Source organism: Sporothrix schenckii (assembly GCF_000961545.1).
Source record: "Sporothrix schenckii 1099-18 chromosome Unknown Cont44, whole genome shotgun sequence".
NCBI lineage: Eukaryota > Fungi > Ascomycota > Sordariomycetes > Ophiostomatales > Ophiostomataceae > Sporothrix > Sporothrix schenckii.
In genome coordinates, this window is record NW_015971145.1 from 680,985 (window position 1) to 700,847 (window position 19,863).

Below are 19,863 nucleotides of genomic sequence, written 5' to 3' on the forward strand. Positions count from 1 at the left end.
CGTAGAGGGCATTGCAGAGGGCTCCCGGCGCTGCTGTCCAAACAGTACAGTTAGGAGGCGTGGGCCGTCATAGCCACCTTGTGGGCGTATATTCGACGTGCGTTTCGTGGACACTGACGCTCACACCCGCCAACACGATCCGTGATGATTTCCATCACACTGTCCGTAGAAACTGATGTGGTAGCGGTCACCGGCCGTTACTCTATGTACAGTTGGTCAACGAGGACGAGACGACACACTTCCTGTTGAAGTTTTTAGATGAGACGCCGCTTGCGGCGTTATCATGTCATCAACTCGCGGGATCACTGTCGTCTCCCGTCGAGGGTCCGTCGAGGGGCCTGGTCGTACGAGTGCTGCGATCTTGCTTTGGTGTATGCTCTGCGTTTTGCACATTCCACAGCCCTGGGTCGATGATTGGACATGGGAGACCAATATACGAAGGCTGGCGCCCGCGGGGTATTTTTTGCATATTTCAGTGCCTTGTCCATATTCCCTGGAGTCAGGCCGCGAGCAGTGGCGGTGCCGTCTCGAGATCGATCAGCAAACACATTTCTGTCGTTGTCTCCCCTCCATGCCCAACAGAAACGAGAAGAACGCTCCCGGAACCGTTCATCAACCCCAGAAAATAGCGACACGAGAATGGATCGCCAGCATCCACCGCCATGCCACTTCTTCGCACGAGGACGTTGCCGGAATGGCGACTCCTGCGGGTTCCGACACGACAAGCCGAGTGACGATGCAACCATTGCAGCAGCACCAACGCTGCCTCCCTCCGTCGGGCCGGCAGCCCCTGTCCGTGCATGGGTCCCTTGCAAGTTTTTTCAGCGAGGACGCTGTTTGAACGGTGCGGACTGCGTGTTTTCGCACGAGGTTCCCGTAGCAGAGGCGAGCGGCGACGACGGACCCGCTGACACGGACAAGGACGAGGAGGACGACGGGTGTCGCGTGCTGGGCGGTGCTGTGGTCACGTTTGGGGCTGGGGCGACTGTCGCCAAAGTGCGGTTTGCCTCGGACTTCTCCGCGGTGCGCATGCAGGGCCTGCCGGCGACGTCGACACCGGACTCGGTCGCTGCTCTGCTACTCCGTCTTGTCCCACCGGAGCACGCCCTGCTGGTGAGGGACGCCGACATACGCGTCATCCCCCCCTCCAACGACGAACCGGGACACTGCCAGGCCGACGTACAGGTCGAGGATCCGCAGTTTGCGACGCGGCTGTGCACGGCGCTGTCAAAGGCCGGCAACGATGGGATGTCGGCCGTCGCCGTCAGCAGCAACATTGCGCTCACGGCGGCCGCCGCAGCAGCTGCCGCGAGCACGAGCCTGGGACGCGTGGACTCGAAAAAGGTGTTTGTCTCGTGGCACAAGCCGACGCAGATGGTGTGGCTCGAGTTTGCGACCCGAGCCGCCGCAAACACGGTTGCAGAGCGGTTTCGGACCGGTATCTACACAGTCTGTGGCCAGAAATGCCTGGTCAAGTACAGCACCACGGGATCGTTTCGCCGGACCCGGTCCGGTGGAACCACTGTGTACACCGTCACACTGGGCGATGTGCCCGACCAGGCGGCCGCACGGGACGTTACGCAGCAGATTGGCGACCGTCTCCTGCGCCTGCAGGTCAATATGCAGTCCACGCCCGCTGGCGCGGGTGCCGACTTTGCCACGGCGAGCGCGTCCATCCAGTCGCTGCTTCTCGGTGCTGGCCCGCTCGAGTGGTCGGAGAACAGCACCGGGGCGCTGGCCGCGGGCAAGCGGTACAAGGCGACGGCGCGGTACGTATACGAGGCGGACGCCGCCCGCGCCGTCGACCTGTTCCACAACAAGCCGCTGCCCCTGAACGAGCGCGACACGCTCACCGTGCAGCTCGTCCACACGGCGCGGCTCAAGGTCGCCGACACTGTCTACGGTGCCGTGGCCAGCACCGTCACGGACCATGCCGTCCACGACTGGAAGCCTCGCCACGTCAATTTCACCGCGTTTCCAGCCAACAACGGGTTCCGCGTGCTGAAAGTCGAGGGCACGGTGCGGCACGACGTGGCGACGGCCAAAGCCACGCTCGAAACGGTCGTGGCCGGCGCCCTGGCCGTCGACCCGTCACTCGACCACAACGGCCCGCCCACGCCGCTCTGGCTGCCGGAATTTTCGTCTCGGAGCGGCACAGGCGACAGGGGCGTGCGCATCCGCGGGCAGCTCAAGGCCCTGGAGAAGAAGCATCTTGTGGCGTTCCTCTACGACTGGCGACGGTGTGAGCTGCGTGTGGTGGGCACGCGGGAGCGCCAGCGACGAACCATCGACGGCGTGGCGGCCCTGGTCCACGCCGTGGCCCGGCCGACACAACCGACACAACCGGCAAACGGTCCAGAGACCAAAGATGTGGCCATCGCACTGGACCGCGCGCAGCTCGCGTGGGCCGCGCAGGGTGGGCTACGGGCCATTGCGGAGGCCGTCGGGCCCGACAAGGCGCGGATGGACATTGTGTCGACGCCGAAGCGGATCCTCGTGGTGTCCTGCAGTGCAAGCGAGCACCAGACAATCTTGGCGATGGTGCGCGGGCTGCAAAAGGTGCCACCCATGACTGCCGTGGCGGTGACTGCCGCCGACGTTGTACCCGCCACCTGCGCCGTCTGCTGGGGCGAGGCCGAGAACGCCGTCCGCACGCCATGCCAGCACTGGTACTGCCGTGACTGCTTTGGCGAGATGTGCCAGGCCGGTGCGGAGTCCGCCCCGGGGATCCGGTGCGTAGGCGACGCGGCCACGTGCGACACGCTGCTGGCGCTGCCGACCCTGGAGGCACACCTGTCGTCGGTGGTGCTCGAAACCGTGCTGGAATCTGCCTTCCGGGCCTACGTCGTCCGCCACACCGACGCCCTGCGGAACTGCCCGACGCCCGACTGCGGGCAGATCTACCGCGTGTCAAAGACGGCCGCGTCGGCCGCCACAACGCTCTTTACCTGCCCTGCGTGCATCGCGCCCGTCTGTCGGGCCTGCCATGTGGCGCACGAGGGTCTCAGCTGTGCCGATCACCGGGAATGGGCCTCGGGTGGCTACGCCGCGCTGGAAAAGGCGAAACGAGAACTTGGTATCAAGTCGTGTCCAAAGTGCTCCACCTTGATCGAAAAGCGTGACGGCTGCAACCACATCTCGTGCTCGTGCGGCGCACACATCTGCTGGGTCTGTCTCGGCGTGTTCAGTAAGGATCACATCTACCCACATATGAGGAAAGTTCACGGGGGTTTGGGTATAGATGTGCCCGACGAGTGAAGCAGGGAAATGTGCCGGCATTTATAGTGAGCTGCGTTTATGCGTCTATGAAATCACACCGTGCTTTCTTTTTCGTTGTTTTTTTACTTTTTGTTTGCCTCGGTTGTCAAAAAGATAGAAATATCTCTCTTGCCAGTAATTCCCTTGCGACGTAGTACGTTCTTGTCGAGGCCGGAAGTTGGCCAACAAGTCGTCCAGCAATGGCGAATCGACGTAAACGCGTCCAGGACGGAAACCTCCTAGGCCTCTCCGACCAAGGCTGCCTTGTTCAGCAACGTCTTCTCTCTACTGTCCTCGGCGACGAAGGCATGTCTGAAACGGCGTTTGCCTTGGATCACGGCGGTTTGCAGCCAGAAAACGTTATTGTCGATGCCGATGGCAACATTCAAAGGTGCGTCACCAACAGAGCAGAAGACGAGACAGAGGCAGATGTCCTCTTACCTTGGTTTGTCCTTCTTATTTACCTTTCTGCATCGAAATACAGTGTCATCGACTGGGCCTTTGCAAGCATGGTCCCCGTTGCGCGTGCTGCGGGACTTCCTCGCTTTCTGTGGCCATCCGAAAGTCTCGGCTTCGCCTCAAGTCCTCTGGCCCAACGGGACAGGCAAGTTTACACTGCTTCGTATGCCTCCCAATCATCCCAGGCGGCTGTTTACATACGACGCTGGCAAGGCGGCAACGACATGGATCTCCGCTCGCTGTATCTAGAGTCGATTTTCAGCAAAGGTATGCACTTGAGCTTGGCGCAGCTGGGATGGCAGCCACTTTCGGGGCAGAATGAACAAATTTGTACATTCCAACAGGGTGCCATGCAATCGCATACAAACCGGCGCACCAACCGAGCTCCGCACTGCGTCTGCGCCGTCAATATTGAGCCCCATACGACTCCAACAGCTCGACCACGTCGTCGTACCCGTCGTCGTCAGCATAAAATAGCGGCGTTTTGTCAAACTTGTCCCTCGTATCGATGTTGGCGCCGTGCTCCAGCAGCAGCCGCACAGCGGCCACGCGCCCCTGCTCAGCCGCCAACGACAGCGGCGTTTGCCCGTCGTTATTTATCGCTTCCATGTCCGCGCCTCGTTCGAGCAGCAAGCGCACGATGCCCTCGTACCCCCGCAGGGCGGCCCATAACAATGGCGTCATTTGAAGGTCGCTCGTCACATTGACGTCGGCGCCTTCCTCAAGCAGGATCCGCACGATCGCCTCGTGGCCCTGCATCGCGGCCACCCATAATGGCGTCTGGTCCCTGGCGTTCGTCGCTTCGATGTCGGCGCCTTGTTCGACGAGCAGCCGCACAATGACCTCCCACCCTTCACTGGCGGCGAAGAATAGCGGCGTCCAAGCATCAGCACCCGTTGCTGTCGCCGTGTCGGCGCCCCTGTCGAGCAGCAGCCGTGCCACGGCCGTGTGCCCATAGAGGGCGGCGTACGTCAACGGCGTGAAGCCGTCTTCCGTCTTCGTTTCGATGTTGGCGCCATTGTCGAGCAGCAGCCGCGCGACGGCCTCGTGCCCCTCTTCGGCGGCGTACGACAGCGGCGTCCGGCCATGCGCATTCGTCGTTTCGATCGGCGCACCCGCCTCCAGCAGCAGCTGCGTCAGGGCTGCGTTCTCGGCGGCGTACGACAGCGGCGTCTTGCCGTCCTTGTCTGCCGCCTCGACATCGGCACCGTGCTCCAGCAGTAGGCGTACGACGGATTCGTGATCCTTTTCGATGGCATGCATCAGCGGCGTCCTGCTGTAGGTGTCCCCCACGTTCACGCCGGCCCCATTTTGGAGCAGGAACCGCACGACCGACTCGAGTCCAAAGTAGGCGGCGGCTGTCAGGCCCGTTAAATCCTCGGTGCCCGGTCCGAATCGAACTTCGCAATAGATGGCGGACCACGTCACGTGGCTCCCGGATTCTGGATCGCAAATGCCGGACGCCAGCGGCACGATGCGTGCGTCGTCGGCAATGCCGGCCTCGTGAAAGTGGAAGGCCCAGTGCAACGCCGAATAATTCAAAAACGCGATGCGTCTGTTGTCGTACCCATCAGGTGCGTCCGGTTCGTCCAGTTCGTCCGGTTCGTCCGGTTCGTCCGGTTCGTCCCATTCGTCCGATGCGTCTGTTGGATCGGTGAAGGAGACCACGTCCGGCGTAAAGTCGTACAGATAGAGCACGCAGAGCTCGGCCAGGACGGTGTGTGCATGACGGGCGGTGATGGAGTGATGCCAGCGCAGGTTGGATGGCGACGGCGACGTAGGCTGATCGGCCAACAGAAACTCGCGCGCCGTTTGGTGGAGAAAGTAAACCTTGCCGTGATAGACGGAGAGGAACAGGCCGCACCACGAGCGCAGATTGTGCTTGAAGTCCTCGTCGTCTTCCAGGTCCAGGTCGTCAAAGGCGTTGTGGCCGACGTTGTCGTCCTGTATGTTCATGGCGACGTTCATCTCCGAGAGCGTCAACGGCCGCCGCGCCGCCAAGACGATGGCCAGGGCTTTCCGGGCCTCGCGGTGGTTCTTGGATTTGTTGAGAATCTGCTCATATGCCTCGGGGACGCTCTTGGGCAGCGTCGCAATGGCCGCATCCACGCCCTTGGCCGTCTTTTTGAAGCTTTCCGTTTCGAGGTGGTCAAACACCATGTAGATCCAGAGATAGGTCCGGTGCGACACGGCAAGCAGATTGTCGGTCAACCGCACCCGGACCTGGGCCGGTAACTTCATCCGTTTGACGCGGTATTGGATGACGAGATTGACTTCGGAGCCGATGGCGTCCGACTGTTCCTCGCCGGGTATATGGACGTGGGGAAAGGCGTCCAGCAGGTCCTGGTCGCCGTCGAACTGGGACACAATTTGCTCGTACGGGCGGCTCGTGAGAAGCAGCTTGAGCTTGGGACGGGGCGCCTGGGCCGGGTCGCCGCCGTCGAATTGGTCCTTCAGGTGCCGGATCAGGTCCTTGAATTCGTCTTCGGCGCATTCGTCGAGGGCATCCAGGACGACGATGACAGTTCCGGCGCGGGCGTCGCGCACAGTACGGTCAAAGATCCGCCAGAGGGATTCTGTCGCATGGACGAGTTGGCTGCCGTCGCGCGCGTATTCCGGCACCGCGTGCTCGATCAAGGCCGGATTCTGGGCAAAGAGCTGGTGAAGCAGTGCACAGAGTGCCTGGCGCACGGTGTTTTGGTCCTGGTCCTTGAAGAAGAAGTAGCAAATGGTGGTGGTGGTGGCCGCAGCCGCGGCCGACTGCGGCAGCGCGTGATCGACCAAGTACTTGGCCAAGACGGACTTGCCGCAGCCCGGATCGGCCGAGACGAGCAGCGGGCCAAAGTCCTGTTCGCGCAGCCACTGCTGGAAGTGGTCGTGCGTCAGAAACCACTGGCATGTGCCTTCGACGCGGTCTTCCACACGGTTCTTGTACCACTCGTACGTCGCGTCTTTGCCGTCGGCCGTCAGGCGGAAGACCTGGTGTATCTTTTCTTCCTTGTCCGTCAGCGCCCGCTGCGCTGCGTCTTCCTGGAACGCAAGCTGTTTCTCTGCAATGTCCACGTGCTTCTCGGCGACCCGGAGCTGCTGCTGCGACACAGACAGCAGCCCCAGCATGGTGTCGTGGGAGGCGTTGCTCGTCTTGTCGAGCGACTCGAGCACCTGTCGCGACACGAGCTCGTTGATTTGCCTCAGGTTGCCGTTGGCGGCCGCCTCCAGCCGCTCAATCTCCTCTCGCATCGTCTTCCATTCTGTTGGTAGAAAGGTGTCTTTTGCGTAGCCTTTGAGGCGGCTCTGATAAAACCGCAGCACACTCTTGATCTGGAACTCGAGGATGTGCTGGTAGAGGTCCATGATGCTGCTGCTGGCTTCTACGATCAACGCGTCGGTGACCCCGGCGTTTTCGCCGAGCTTCGTCAGCAACGGCTCCAGCGCGGTGTAGTAGCGCATGCGGGTGGTGACGTATGTGAACCCGTCGCGGTTGGCGTCCTCTGTCGTCTTGGCGTTTGTGAGGAGCGGCAGAATCATGCAGACACCGGCCCACGCAATGGACGCCTCGGGCGACGCCTTGACGGCCTCGCCGATCCAGTCCTTGGCCCAGAGCACGAACCCCGCGGCCTGCGCGACCTGGTCGGTTAGGACAAATTCGTGGCCGGCGATGGTGTATTTCGCCTTCTTGTCTTCGACTCGCTGTAGCCCCTGTCGGATCACGGTGTCGAGTTGGCTGTGCCGCGGTGAACTGTCGGGCGCCAGGGTCACGTCGTTGTGTGGCGCGTCTTGTGCGGAGGAGTTGCTCTGCAGCGCGGGATCTGTATCACAGAAAGTATAAATTAACGTATGCCTCGCGTGTACGATACCATAAAATGACGTCGCGGTCCATACTCGCCATCTGCTCCTCTTGCGAGAGCAGTTTTTCATAGTCCCGCACCAGTTGCGCCTTGTCCTTGCCAAGGGCGTCATATGCGCGATCCCACAGCGACTGCGCCGTGGCCGACGAATCTGACTTTGGGCGATGGACGAGGTTAACCGGGCTGTCACCGGAACGCTCTAAATGCTCCGATTGCGCGTGTTGGTCGTTTTTGCGGACTTTGGATGTGGAAGCAACCGATGCGGCATCGGATGCGGGGTCGGATTCGGCGCCCGGCTGTGCCCGCCCGTCACCCTTTCTGTCTCGCCATTTGTGTAGCTTGTCGCGGAAGCCTGCCATGTCCTTTGCATCCGGGGTTTCAGATGTGCGCGATCCGTGCTGTCTGTCGATGTGTTTGAAAAAGCAAATTCAGGTCAAATTTGTTTTGGGACATTTCGCAATCATATTTTGTGGCCAGGCGCGGGGGGACTTGGCTGCGCATGCAGCCAAGACACGCGGTAACTGGGCGACAGTCTGTGGAGGATCGAGGCGATAGGCATCATTACAGAAGAGCCACAGTTAAAAGCGACAGGTACGTGGGGTCGCAGAAGGAAGGATGTGGCTTGGAAAACGAAATACGAAACGGCAGCGCAGCTGGAGAGTCTTCACGGGGCGTTGTACATTGCAGTGTTCCAAAAGACCCCATGCTGTAATATAGGGCAGTATCCTCTCGTTTTACATAGGTCTACATGTATATGTCTATTTATTTATTTCCTATCTTTTCGAAAACAACAAAAACAACACATGCATTATGTACGTTTTCCTGCGCTCGCGGTTACATTTTGTGGCAGCGGCTGTAACGCTAAAACTCACTAGTCGCACTCTACTTTGTCTGCAAATCACAGGGGACGAACGCTGACTAAAAAATTTTTGGTCCACCGGTTATCTGGAAATATCGTCTCTAGATGCAAGGAGATTTCACAGAAAACGAAAGCAAAATGCTAGAATGGCACAGTCGAGCTTTTATTGTTTTTGTTTTTATTTTAATTTTCTTTCTGTTTTATATTTCTATATTTTTCGTACAAGGCGAGGGAAATATAAATGATGTTTCAAATATCTCTTCACAATAAACTGAAGATCTTTTGCTCAAAACATTGCAAGTAGGTTTGTCCATTAGCACATTAATTAAAAACCTTCTAATAAAAACTCAGTCGTCACCTACGGTTCTCATGACATTAGCCTGCCAGTCGTGCCTGGGCTAGCGTTACCTGTTTGGCTGTTGTTACATGCATGGTTCGATATCAAGGGCCCAAAGAGCCCGACCAAAGTACACTGCATTGTTGACCTAAGAGACGGGACGCACTGATACTTGATTATTATAGCCAGAATTCTCGCTACGTGACGACTCAAACTAGCAGCGATGCTTCCACTTCCAGTGGTGACATTGGCCGTTGCGTAGTCGTGAATCCAACCGTAGCCACGGCTCATGGGTGGTCTCAAGTGCGAGACTTGGACGTCGGGATAGAAGCGGCTTGTGAGGGCTCCACCAACAAGAATACGCTTAATACAATGCGAACATGGCGAGAGACTGAATGCGGTAATGATCACAGCAACAAGCATTTCTTGGCCGCTCCCCACTGCGACGGTAGAGCCTCTTTGCCCCAGCGTATCCCAGGCGTCTGGATAAGTAGCGATGTACCGTCAATTTTAGCGGCGCGCTTCGACACGCGTCGCACAGCCCCATCGAGGTAGTATTCTTTCGCTGTCGACCCTACGCCGATACCATACTATCTCTACGGGAAGTATTTGAGGATTGCCATAAAGGTCAAGCTTGTGACGAGCGAAATATCATACCTGTACTGTAATTGTCCAAGTCACGGGCATTCGTATCTCGCCAGAAAACGGCACCGGCGTGATGTTGTCTCCGGCCAAGGTCCTCGCACCTTACATTCCCTACGCCCATACTTGTCGGACGGGGAGTCTGTTAGGCCGACTTGGGCGACTAGCCGAAGAGCTAGAGCGGCAGGTGCCGAACCGCGGGGAGGCAGAGGGCCTGTTACGGCGGGGCTATGCCACAAGCTGCTATCTTAATTGGATACAGATAAAAGGAAGAGCAACGGCTACGCTATGGCCCGGGACGGCGGTTTTGCCTGGGATGCCAAGTGCCAAGCAGAGATGCCGATGCGGCCGCGTGCCCTTGAACTAAAGCCCGAGGTCTAGTCAGTGGAAAACGATGTTTCCACGAGTCCCCCTGAAAAACGATTGTACAACATACATATGTTAGGGAGCATTCTTTATTTGACACGACCTGGCTACCTCGCCAACGGAGAAAGGCCAACAAACCACCGCGTTACTTTAACCCTACCTCTTTTGTTGTAGTGGTGGTCTGGCACTGCCCCAATGGCGAGAGCCTATATCTTCCACACACATCCCCCTGCCCTTCGTAGTCCCATGGATGCCAGAGGTCCTAAACCACAATCTCTTTGATACAGTTCATGACAGAAATCATCATTGAACATGGCGGCGACGTCTTCCTCCCCCAGCCGTCTATTCCCACCCGTTGTAAATGCATACTCGAACTGGGGACGAATAAAGACCTTCGACCTCTGCGGTGCCAGCCGGGACGAGTGCTTGTATGTCGTCGAGTCGCACACCGGCTTCAGCGGCAGAAAGCCGCTGGGTGCCAGACCAGGCCTCCTCCTGCACAGCGGAATGAGCAGAAAGGACCCCGTCCTCGCCGCAGCGGGCAACGAAACCCCGGGCCGCTCCCTCAACCCGGACACCATTGTTCTGTTACCGTGTCTCGACCCCAACGAGGAGGCATCCACAATGGCCATTGAGAAAATGCGCCTCGCTACCACGGCCGGCTCGCTGCGTTTCGCTATCGAAGCGGGCGAGGAGATGCGGCGCGAGGAGTTCGAGTGGCGGAAGATCCGCAAGGGCGAAGACAACGCGGCTGCGTCCGGCGGATTCAGACTCGTGCGGCTCTCGTCCCGCTCCCCGACGGCCCAAGCGCGCAGTGGCAGCATGGCGGGTAACAGCACGCAGCTCTCCGCGTTGTCACCCGCAGCAGGTGGCTACGAGACGGTCGCCATCCTTGCATGGAGGATGAAATGGATAGGCTCCACCCACGGCTTTTCGCTCTACCTGATGGGCACCGAGAAGCTGGGCGACCGCTGGGCCTTGATGACGGTGATAACGGCACTGAGGCTCTTCTCGCTGCATGTCAGTGGCAAACTGGTATTGGGGTTGGAGGGTGCGCAGTTGGGACTGAAAGGGGTCTCGGCTGGGTTCAACATAGCGGGGTCTCTGTAGTGATGGATCTACAGCAAGGATTATCCCCTTGAGGCCGAAAATATGACTTTTTTCAGCCGCACCTTATAATTGGTCAATTAGGCTCCACATGACCAAAAGATACAAACAAATACATTACCCCACCACCTAAAAATAAGTCACACCTGTTCAGCGCCATTTCCAGCCCCTGAATTAGCCCACCGATGCCACCGCGCCCAACAGTCTCTTTTTGAATTTTGGTACAACGTAACGCCGCACTCCTGGCATCCCGTGTTAATTCGAGCCTTCTGGAGAGGTGCCCTGGCAAGTTGAGGCTCGAAAAACAGCATATTACGCTTTTTTGAAGAGCAATAGACACAAAATTGTCGCTTTTGTAGCCGAATCGTCGTATGATTTATAGTTACGGGCGTGTGAATGTAAGGTGTGCCCGTATGGTTTTTATGGCTCCGTAAGGCGACTTGTTGACCGAACTTCGTGAAGATTTGCTCAAAAAGTTGCTGTCGAAAAGAGCCATAATTACTTTTTTCGTCGTTGTTGTTATACCGTCGTAAAAGGTATGCGTTTGAAATAGATATTTCAAATAAAAAGAAGAAAAGAAGTGTTTGTTGCCCACCTCGTCTTATTCGTCTTTTTGACTGAAATCCAGCACGTAATTGATCACCAATATCGACGCTATTCATATGGTGATTATATGAATCTATGATACTTGGTATCATGAGGTTTTTCGTAGACTCGTTGCTAAAAGGTAGACGTGCGGTTTTTGTACTTGTTGATGTTTTTGCTGGCCTTCGACGAAGTCTTTCGACAGGATCTTCCCAGCCATTGAAAAAAGTACTCAAAAGAAGCACAAATGCGTTATCCTTGAAGCCGAATTGCATAACGTCGGTATCCTTATGTTTTCTGGCATATACGGTGCCCCATGGTATATGATCCTTGGTTTTATCCTCCGTACGTAATGTCGACATTTGTTTACTGTCGATACGATTATGGCGTGTTGTCCCGGTGGCTGAAATACCTCGTTTTCGCAGCTCTTCGAATAACTGTGGTGATGTAAATAGATTATCCATAAAACAATGGTAACCATACGAAGAAGAAGGCGGTGATGGTAATCGATCAAGAAGATCAATAACAATGCCTTGTGTAGGTGCGAGGCCCTCTTGTTGTTTATATTCGACAGGTCCTTCACCTTTTGAATGAAAAGACCACTTCAAAAAGTAGCCAGCATCGGCGACGACCCAGATCTTATATCCTACCGGGATTAACTTATTCGGTAGATGCACGATGTCTTTACTTCGGCCTGTAAATCGAACCATAGCTTCGTCGACGCTGACATCACTAGAAGGTCGCCAAAATGTAGTCGAAGTAAGCTGTAAATGGTCGCTCCAGCCTTTGATTTTTTCGAATACTGTTGATTTTGATTTATCCAACGTGTCCCACGTACAAAAACGCCTATATAACCCGACGAATCTATCCCGTACCATAAATCTAGTGATAGGATGGATAGTGGAGGTTGGAGAAGTGTCCTAATAAGCGTCAATTGACGGTAAGGTGATATATAATATATATATTAAAATACCGAAGAAAACGTAGAGCTCTTCTGTATAAGTAGGCTGCTAGTGACTAGACCGTCTAGCATTTATATAGACAGCCTATTCTGCCACGAGAGAGAGAGGGCAAAAGAGAACGAATATTTCGAAAGGATCACGAGGTAAATCAGGAGAGATTTGCCGGGCGAATTGCTTCTTTTCCATAGTTTTGAATGGTGAATAAGGAGTCAGAATATACCGTATATCTGAGGGTGTAGGCACAGGTTTGAGAGGTGCAGATTCAAGTGTAGAGACAGGTGCTTTTCTAGGTGTTTTTTTCGATTTTTTGTTTATTTTTTTGGCCGGCGTAGTGGCTTCTTTTTGTTTGATGTTTTTACTCCTTTTCGGTGGCATCTTCACGTAAATTCCAGAAAAAAGTAGCGATGTTATGCCTGAGACGCGCTGCCATAGAAAAATGTATGGCGTGTTGTCTAGAGGACTACGCGTTACCCCCTGCCATAGAAGTAAGTAAAAGTACTCACCTCCCCACAAGAGGCCCACAAAAAAAAGTCATATTTTCGGCCTCAAGGGGATAAGCTACCGACCCTTGCCAGGCCTGGGGATCTTACAGCATTGTTCTCTTAAGTGCCAAACACAACGTATGTTTTATTTTTATTTTTATTAGCGAATCTTGACTATTTTTAACCTCCGCTTGTGCCTGAAACTTTGCAATTTCTGGTTCTAGCGGCCCCCTTAGCGTTCTCTTCTCTTATGGTCCCTGCGTTCCTGGAGGCGCCAATTAGTTATTTCTATTCTTCGAGCCGCCCCTTGTTTCCTTCGTACATCGGTCCAAGTATTTTCTCTGTTCTATCATCTCTGGCAGACCTGGGTCTTTTCTTTTGTGGCCTCGTGCGCGCTCTCGTATGAAGGCACTTCGACAAACAGGCATTATTTAGTCACGTGAAACTCAATTAGCAACTTGAAGGCGGGGATGACACGAAAATATAGCCATGTGACTAGCACGTCCATCTCATCCAATCTCAGGTTTCATCAAAACAAAAACATTCAAACGGCTTTGACGCGCAACACTCCGTCCGGTATACACGTACCTGGTGCCCCATGCGCTTCTTGCGCGCGCCCTTTGCTCAATACGCCGTGTTGCATCCGCAAACCACATGACGCAGCGCCATGGACTCGCCATCGACAATACCGACGTACGACGGCGAGGACGCCGAGCGCGTGTTTGCACGAAGCCGCGCACACTGGCAGCAGGCGCTCGCCCAGGCCCTAGCGCTGCCCAGCACAGCAGCGGCCGCAGCGCCCAAGGCTCTGGATGTGCAGCGTGCGCTGTTCCGCACACCGGCGCTGCCGGACTCGCTGCCGCGCGATGCCGACACGATCTACGGCATGCCGTTCTGGACGGGGGCTCCCCTCAAACCGTGTGCGCATCGCAATCTACAGGGACCAAAGGAGAAGTTTTCACTGCGAACAAAGTACCGCATCCGCGTGACGGTGGCGCCGGCGGAGAGCATGTCATTTGCAACGTGGCCAGGCACGCCCCACAATGGCGTGGCGTGGCTGGCGCTGGGCTGGGCCTATGTGCTGAGTGCTAGCCTCGCCGAGCGGCAGGGCGTGTCCGTCGAGTACCGCGACGAAGACACTTGCAACGTCGACGGCCAGACCGATGGCGTGCAGCATGACAATACGCAACAGACTGTGTCGCTCCCGTACGCCACGCCGGCCGAACGGCGATGGTGGCGTGCCATCACCGCCCCGGGCGCTGGCTGGGTGCTTGCGGACGGCGGCTTGACGCCATGGGCCGTCGATGTGGCCGAAGAGGGCCTGGGGCGCGTCGCTGTCGCCACGGATGCCGACGAGATCGACGCCGTGGCGGAGACACCTCCCACGGCGCGACAGGCCGCGCGCTACCTCGCCCGCATGTGCGCCTTCTTCCGTCTCGGCAGCCAGAGTTCCGCCGCGTTCGCTGCCGCGCTCACCTTTCCACTGCATAGCCACACATTTTGGCGTGAAGAGAACCCCATCTGCTTGCCACGGCCAAGGCTAGGCACCGATATTGGCCGTGGTGGTAGCCGCGGTCGTGGCCGAGGTCCAGGTCGAGGTCGTGGACGTGGCCGTGGCCGTGTTCATGACGTTGATGCCATTGATCCCGCCTGCGATCTTGCCAACTGCCCTTTGTCCAGCGAATTCGCTAACCTCAGCTACTACTTGTCGCTCAGCCTCGCGCCGTGGGTGATTGGTTCGGCTCTCTTCAGTGCCTTCTGGGAGCGTGACGTGCCTTGCCACTTGGCTGGTGCCTGGATCCAACCCGCCGCTGCCATCGTCATACCAATCCTGTGGACGGAAACCGGTGCCACCCGGCCCGATGGCGACTTTGAGCTTTTTGCTAAAGTGCTCTCGGGGACGCGTTCGGCTCCCTTGTGGCTTGGTGTCGCTCTTTGTGGACACGGCCGCTTCTTGCAAAGCGTTTATTGGTACCTGTCCCACCTCCAGTCTGCGGGTTATTTGGTCTCAAGAGGGATGGCGGCCGCTTGGACGGGCCTACAGGCCTGCTTTTTACATGACTTACTATCGGCCTCGCCACAGGGTGCCGGCCTTGTGTCCCGTGCCCACGTGTGTCGGTTGCGGCATGCGTTTACCAGAAATTACCCTCCGGATGAGAACTTTCAGTACATGCCCTTGCATCCTTGGCCCCCATTTGGCGTGATGCGCGTCGAGGACGTCGAGTTGGAGATTCGCGCGCATGTGACATGCGGCCACCGCTGGACATATTCCCACTGGACCTGGCTAGTCCCGGGTGCCGATACTGACCAAGACGATGGCTTCTTCCTCAACAGGTCCACACCGATGCCGCCTGCTCGAATCATTCCGCCCCCGCCGGCACCCGATTCACCTCTGGATGCTACGCTTACGGCAGCCTTGGAAGCAAACCCCATTCAGCCCACCGAGTGGGACAAAATCCGTACCATGTCCCGTCATGCCACAGAGACTATTTTTTGGTGGGCCAACACTCAAGTCGAACGGGGTTTTGCTGGCACCGTTTTGCCGCAGATGCCGGCCCAGGGCGATCGTTTGCCTGCAACGGGTAGCCCGAAGCAACTCAAGCATTACGATGCCATGTCGGTGGAAGTATGGCGAGATGGCGTTGTGCAAGCTGATGCGCCAGGGGCACTGAGTCGCCTTAAGATGTCGTAAAGTTGACGACGAGAAAGATAGGTATATAAACAAAGACATATATTAACAGATCATAATAAATTCGGGCACCGAGGTAGCGTTGAAGAGCAGCGGTGGAAATCGGTCAATATTTGGATATGGGTATTAAATCAATTCTGTTCACAAATTCTAACAAGTAGTCAAGCTACCGTGTATGTAAGACTTTGACTATCGTCGACGCTTTCTTCCCCCTGCATTTTTACGGTTTTCTGTGCCCTTCCCTTTTTGCTGCAAGCCTCCGCCATCTTTATGTTTAAAAGTATAAAACCCGCCTGTCGTAAAGGGCGGGACATATAACAAACAGTCCACCTGCTCATCCTCCGTAAATACAAACGACTTGCTCCAATCCTTGACATCTACTGTGAACTGCTGCCCATCTGGAGCTGTGAAATATACCTGCTTATTTTCGGTCAAGAAGGTTTCCACGTAAATTGGCAGAGACGCCTCGAGAGGATCATGAATCTGCGCCTCGCCGAAGGCCCCCTCCCAGCCAGCGATTTCCTCTTGGAACTGTTCCACGCTCCAGTGCAGAGGGTCAATGGAGTCCTCGGACTGTGTCCGTTCATGCTTCAATGCATGTGGATGTTGGGCCTCGACGTCCGCGGAGACTGCAACGCCACTGGCCTCGCCGATTGTCAAAGCCCTCTCGTGTCGAACTGGACGTCATCTGGACAAAAGTGCGCACCGGCCCGTGGCTGGCCTGTATGAAGGATGACAAAAGAGGGATTAGTTTTGATTTTTCGACACGTTGACAGGATTTCTTACACTTTACCTACATGTAAGGCATACGGGAAGCAAGTATCTTATTGCATACAGTATCTCTTTCTCACATCACCGGACAAAAAAAGAAGATACAACGTTCTTTATACGCAAGCCGTGACGCAAAAGGCGCAGATTGGAACACACTGCAAAGCATAATAATAGTAGGAGATTTTTTTTCATAGTCAGCAGGTTCGCCCTGGACAACGAGCACATCGATTTTGCCATTCATAATGGCAAGGAGAGTGGTTGTCGATATGACACAAATGTGCAGAAAAGCGAGCTGCTGCCTAGCTAGGCGGTTTGTATTGGCCGTCGTTACTCCACGGGCGCCTGTAAAGACTGTATGATGCTACAAGTGTGTGTGGTATTGCAGCACATTTGGGGGCCGACGGTATCCTTGACCCCTGCACCTGCCTACGGTTCACAAAATGCATATGTTTGATGTTAGCGACGACCGCAAGCATTTGGAATATGGGTGCTTCGAATCTGGAGGTGTGTGTATTTGGTGGCTGACGTGCAGCCGACAAGTTCTGTGAACTGTGATGTTGCTGCAGAAGGCGAACAGGGCGAGTTTGTGCACGTTCGAGAATGGGCCAATCCGGCGTGTGATACCGCCCAATCTGTGAACGTATCTCACTATGAGCGTGTGAAGTCTAACATATGGATATTATGATGGGCCTAACGCAATGCTTTTACAGCTCAAAGGCTACGAACCAATGAAAGACGTGAGAATGGACTTGTGGAGATGTGGTACATGGATTTGCGGCTGTGACGACCCAAGCACCAGAGGAGGGCGAGCGAGAGAAGTATACGTCGCGGAGCAGGCAAGTACGCACATTGAAACGGCACCCTGGTACTCGTCTTTGCATATATTGCCGCTGCCGTCGACTGTGAAGAGCGTGTACAGTTTAGCAGCAGCAATTCTCTCGGCATTTCCATCCGCTAGGTTTGTACCCCGAGTCCAGCCAGCACACGGCCGACGAGATACATTTGCTATTCGCCGCGGAAATCCCCTGAACATAGGACGGCGAGGCCAAGTGTGCGCAGCGCAAGGCCGAGAACCCCCGGTCTGGCGGGCGGTGCGTGTGGTCCGGTCGGCAGAGGTATCGTGGCCCATCCAACAGAAGGAGGTGACTGAGGAGCTGAGGAGACGAGAAGCTACGCGCGATGGCCTAGCCAACGGCCAAATAACATGTTACCGAACCATGGTTCCGCCGGCTGTCATATTACCCGGTCCGCCAAGAGGCACGAGCCAGTGGCCTTTTGTTAATTTGCCGGTGCACTTTGCAGAGATCCGACATTGCAGGTGATATTTGCCATTACGAACATTGATATTGGCTGTAGATTGTTTGCCAGCGGCCTGCAAAAAGCCAAGCAGTCGGAAAGTCCACCCGTGACGGTTCTTCCCCGCCCCAGATGTCCGCTGTCCGTAGCAAAAGAGGCAAGATTTGCCCTGGCCAGAGGGCCCTGGCCGTCTTTGCATGTCCAGACGAGTATGTAGCTCAGATTTTGCTCGTCCCGGGTCTATTTTGGGGACACGAAATAAACCAGGAATTGTAGCCAATATAGTAGCGTTGCTCTGGCGTCTGCACTATGACGGCACAGAAAATTTTGTTTTTGGTATATGTATAGTCAGAACATCCTGCGGCAGTGACGCCGTATGGCGATTGTTTGCTCGTCCAAGGTTGTTGCGCTGCGCTCGCGATAAGCAATCGAACATGTGGCGACAGTGGACCATTCTGTTTGCCACAGCGGCCTCCATCGTCACCGCTACGGCATCAGCACATGGCGTTCGCGACCTTGCCGACAGTCTTGCATCGTCGACAGAGTCTTCGCCAGCACAGGCCTCGACACTCATTACGAGCACCGACGGCACCTGCGGCAACGGAGTAACATGTGACGGCTCATCCTTTGGCAAGTGCTGTTCCGAGCACGGGTACTGTGGCGACGCCGATACCTACTGCGGCACGGGCTGCAATGCGGCATTTGGAACGTGCAATGGTGGCAGCGGTGGCAGCGGCAGCAACAGCGGCAGTGGAAGTGCCCCGGCTGGGCCAGTGGCCACGTCTGTTGTGTGGCTCACCGAGACGGTCACGGTGTCTCGAACCGCAGTGGCCACCAGCATAGTCACCTCCACGTCGGTCATCGTCTCCACGTCTTTTGTTACGGCGACCGCCACCGAGACGTCCGACATCGCGGCGACAAGAACGTCCACCGTCACCTCCACAGCCGTCGTCACCCGCACGTCGACTGTCCTATCCGTCTCCACCGTCCGGACAACCACGACTGTTGCGTCCACCGCTGTGTCCACATTTATATCAACCATCCTGCGGACCAGCGTCACCATCGTCACCTCAACAGCCATTGTGACAGCCGGAGGCGGGCCGACCACGCCAACAAGCCGACCACCAACAACCGGCCTCCCGCTGCCGACCGTCACGACCACGGTCATCGTCTTTGGTGGAGGCGACGACGGCAACGGCGGCACCCTGCCGTCGTCCACGCTCTGGTTCCCGCAGCCGACACGTACGGGCCCCGGTCGGGCGCCGCCGGCTGCGACGCCCTCGCCCGTTCTCAAAGGCACCGTGAGCGGCTGCACGCAGTACTACCGCATACAGGCGGGCGACACGTGTGATTCGGTGTCGGACAAGGAGGACGTGCAACTGGTGAACCTGTAGGTGGGGTTGGCTGCACTCGGACACGCCTGGTCGGGAAATATGCTGCTCACAATGTGCGGTACTAACGTGCGTGCAGACTCACGTGGAACACGAATCTCTCGCGCGGCGCGGATGGCTCGGTTCTCTGTGGCCTCTCCGGTCTGCTGCCCATCATCAGCTCGTGCAAGACGTCCTGTGAAAGCCTGCCGGCTGGCTACTACATTTGTGTGGGCGCGTAGGATGGAGTGTGCTTCTGTTTGAATGCATTGAGGGGACTCATGGGGGGCTGTTTCACAGCACTTTTATTCATCGACTGGTTAATTGTTTTACTCGCATATAATTTTCAATATTCTGCATTTATTTCTGCTTTTTGCATTCCGCTCTTCGTTTTATTCTTCAACGAAAATGAACAGGAAAAACAATTCCAACATCGTGCAGTAGCTCACATTGTTGGATATAGATTATACGTTCTTACTGTCGTCGACATGATAATACTCACAGCATATCAAATCTCGGGTCGTCTACCGTAGACAGGAATCGCCATTTTCCACAAAGGACAAACCGAACGATGACTACGGCTCCCCTACCTCGGTATCGCCACTTGGTGCGGCCCTGGCGCGGCTGGCGCGGCCTAGAATATTAGTCACGTCTTCGACTGACAATCACCAATATCGCGGGGCTGACGAAGACCCCGGGAGCTGACGGATATCGAGGAGGCTGACGTCTATCGAGGGGTCTGACGGCCTGCGCAGAACCACGACGTGTCCGATGGCAAACAAAAATGAACGAGGCACTGATCGGGAAATCAGCCAACTTGGAACTCGCAACT

At 56.1% G+C, this 19,863-nt stretch overlaps 6 protein-coding genes across 6 annotated transcripts; 5 read left to right on the top strand and 1 right to left on the bottom strand.

Moving 5' to 3' along the window:
- Positions 1–639: 639 nt before the first annotated feature.
- On the top strand, positions 640–3,258 carry SPSK_08556 (uncharacterized protein; the record flags this gene model as incomplete). Its single annotated transcript, XM_016735149.1, has 1 exon — positions 640–3,258. One exon carries the CDS (start codon positions 640–642, stop codon positions 3,256–3,258), a length of 2,619 nt encoding a protein of 872 aa, XP_016586947.1.
- Positions 3,259–4,122: 864 nt separating this feature from the next.
- SPSK_08354 (ankyrin repeat-containing protein) lies at positions 4,123–7,924 on the bottom strand (the record flags this gene model as incomplete). The annotated part of the gene is made up of 2 exons (XM_016734954.1): positions 4,123–7,526; positions 7,600–7,924. 2 exons carry the CDS (start codon positions 7,922–7,924, stop codon positions 4,123–4,125), a joined length of 3,729 nt encoding a protein of 1,242 aa, XP_016586948.1.
- A 2,157-nt stretch (positions 7,925–10,081) lies between these two features.
- Positions 10,082–10,879, top strand: SPSK_09724 (uncharacterized protein; the record flags this gene model as incomplete). Its single annotated transcript, XM_016736294.1, has 1 exon — positions 10,082–10,879. The coding sequence occupies one exon, from the start codon at positions 10,082–10,084 to the stop codon at positions 10,877–10,879; it is 798 nt and encodes a 265-aa protein (XP_016586949.1).
- A 2,693-nt stretch (positions 10,880–13,572) lies between these two features.
- SPSK_08780 (uncharacterized protein) lies at positions 13,573–15,597 on the top strand (the record flags this gene model as incomplete). Its single annotated transcript, XM_016735367.1, has 1 exon — positions 13,573–15,597. One exon carries the CDS (start codon positions 13,573–13,575, stop codon positions 15,595–15,597), a length of 2,025 nt encoding a protein of 674 aa, XP_016586950.1.
- Positions 15,598–16,071: 474 nt separating this feature from the next.
- SPSK_10174 (uncharacterized protein) lies at positions 16,072–16,323 on the top strand (the record flags this gene model as incomplete). The annotated part of the gene is made up of 1 exon (XM_016736724.1): positions 16,072–16,323. The coding sequence occupies one exon, from the start codon at positions 16,072–16,074 to the stop codon at positions 16,321–16,323; it is 252 nt and encodes an 83-aa protein (XP_016586951.1).
- A 1,772-nt stretch (positions 16,324–18,095) lies between these two features.
- SPSK_09418 (uncharacterized protein) lies at positions 18,096–19,273 on the top strand (the record flags this gene model as incomplete). The annotated part of the gene is made up of 2 exons (XM_016735990.1): positions 18,096–19,051; positions 19,132–19,273. 2 exons carry the CDS (start codon positions 18,096–18,098, stop codon positions 19,271–19,273), a joined length of 1,098 nt encoding a protein of 365 aa, XP_016586952.1.
- Positions 19,274–19,863: the final 590 nt, after the last annotated feature.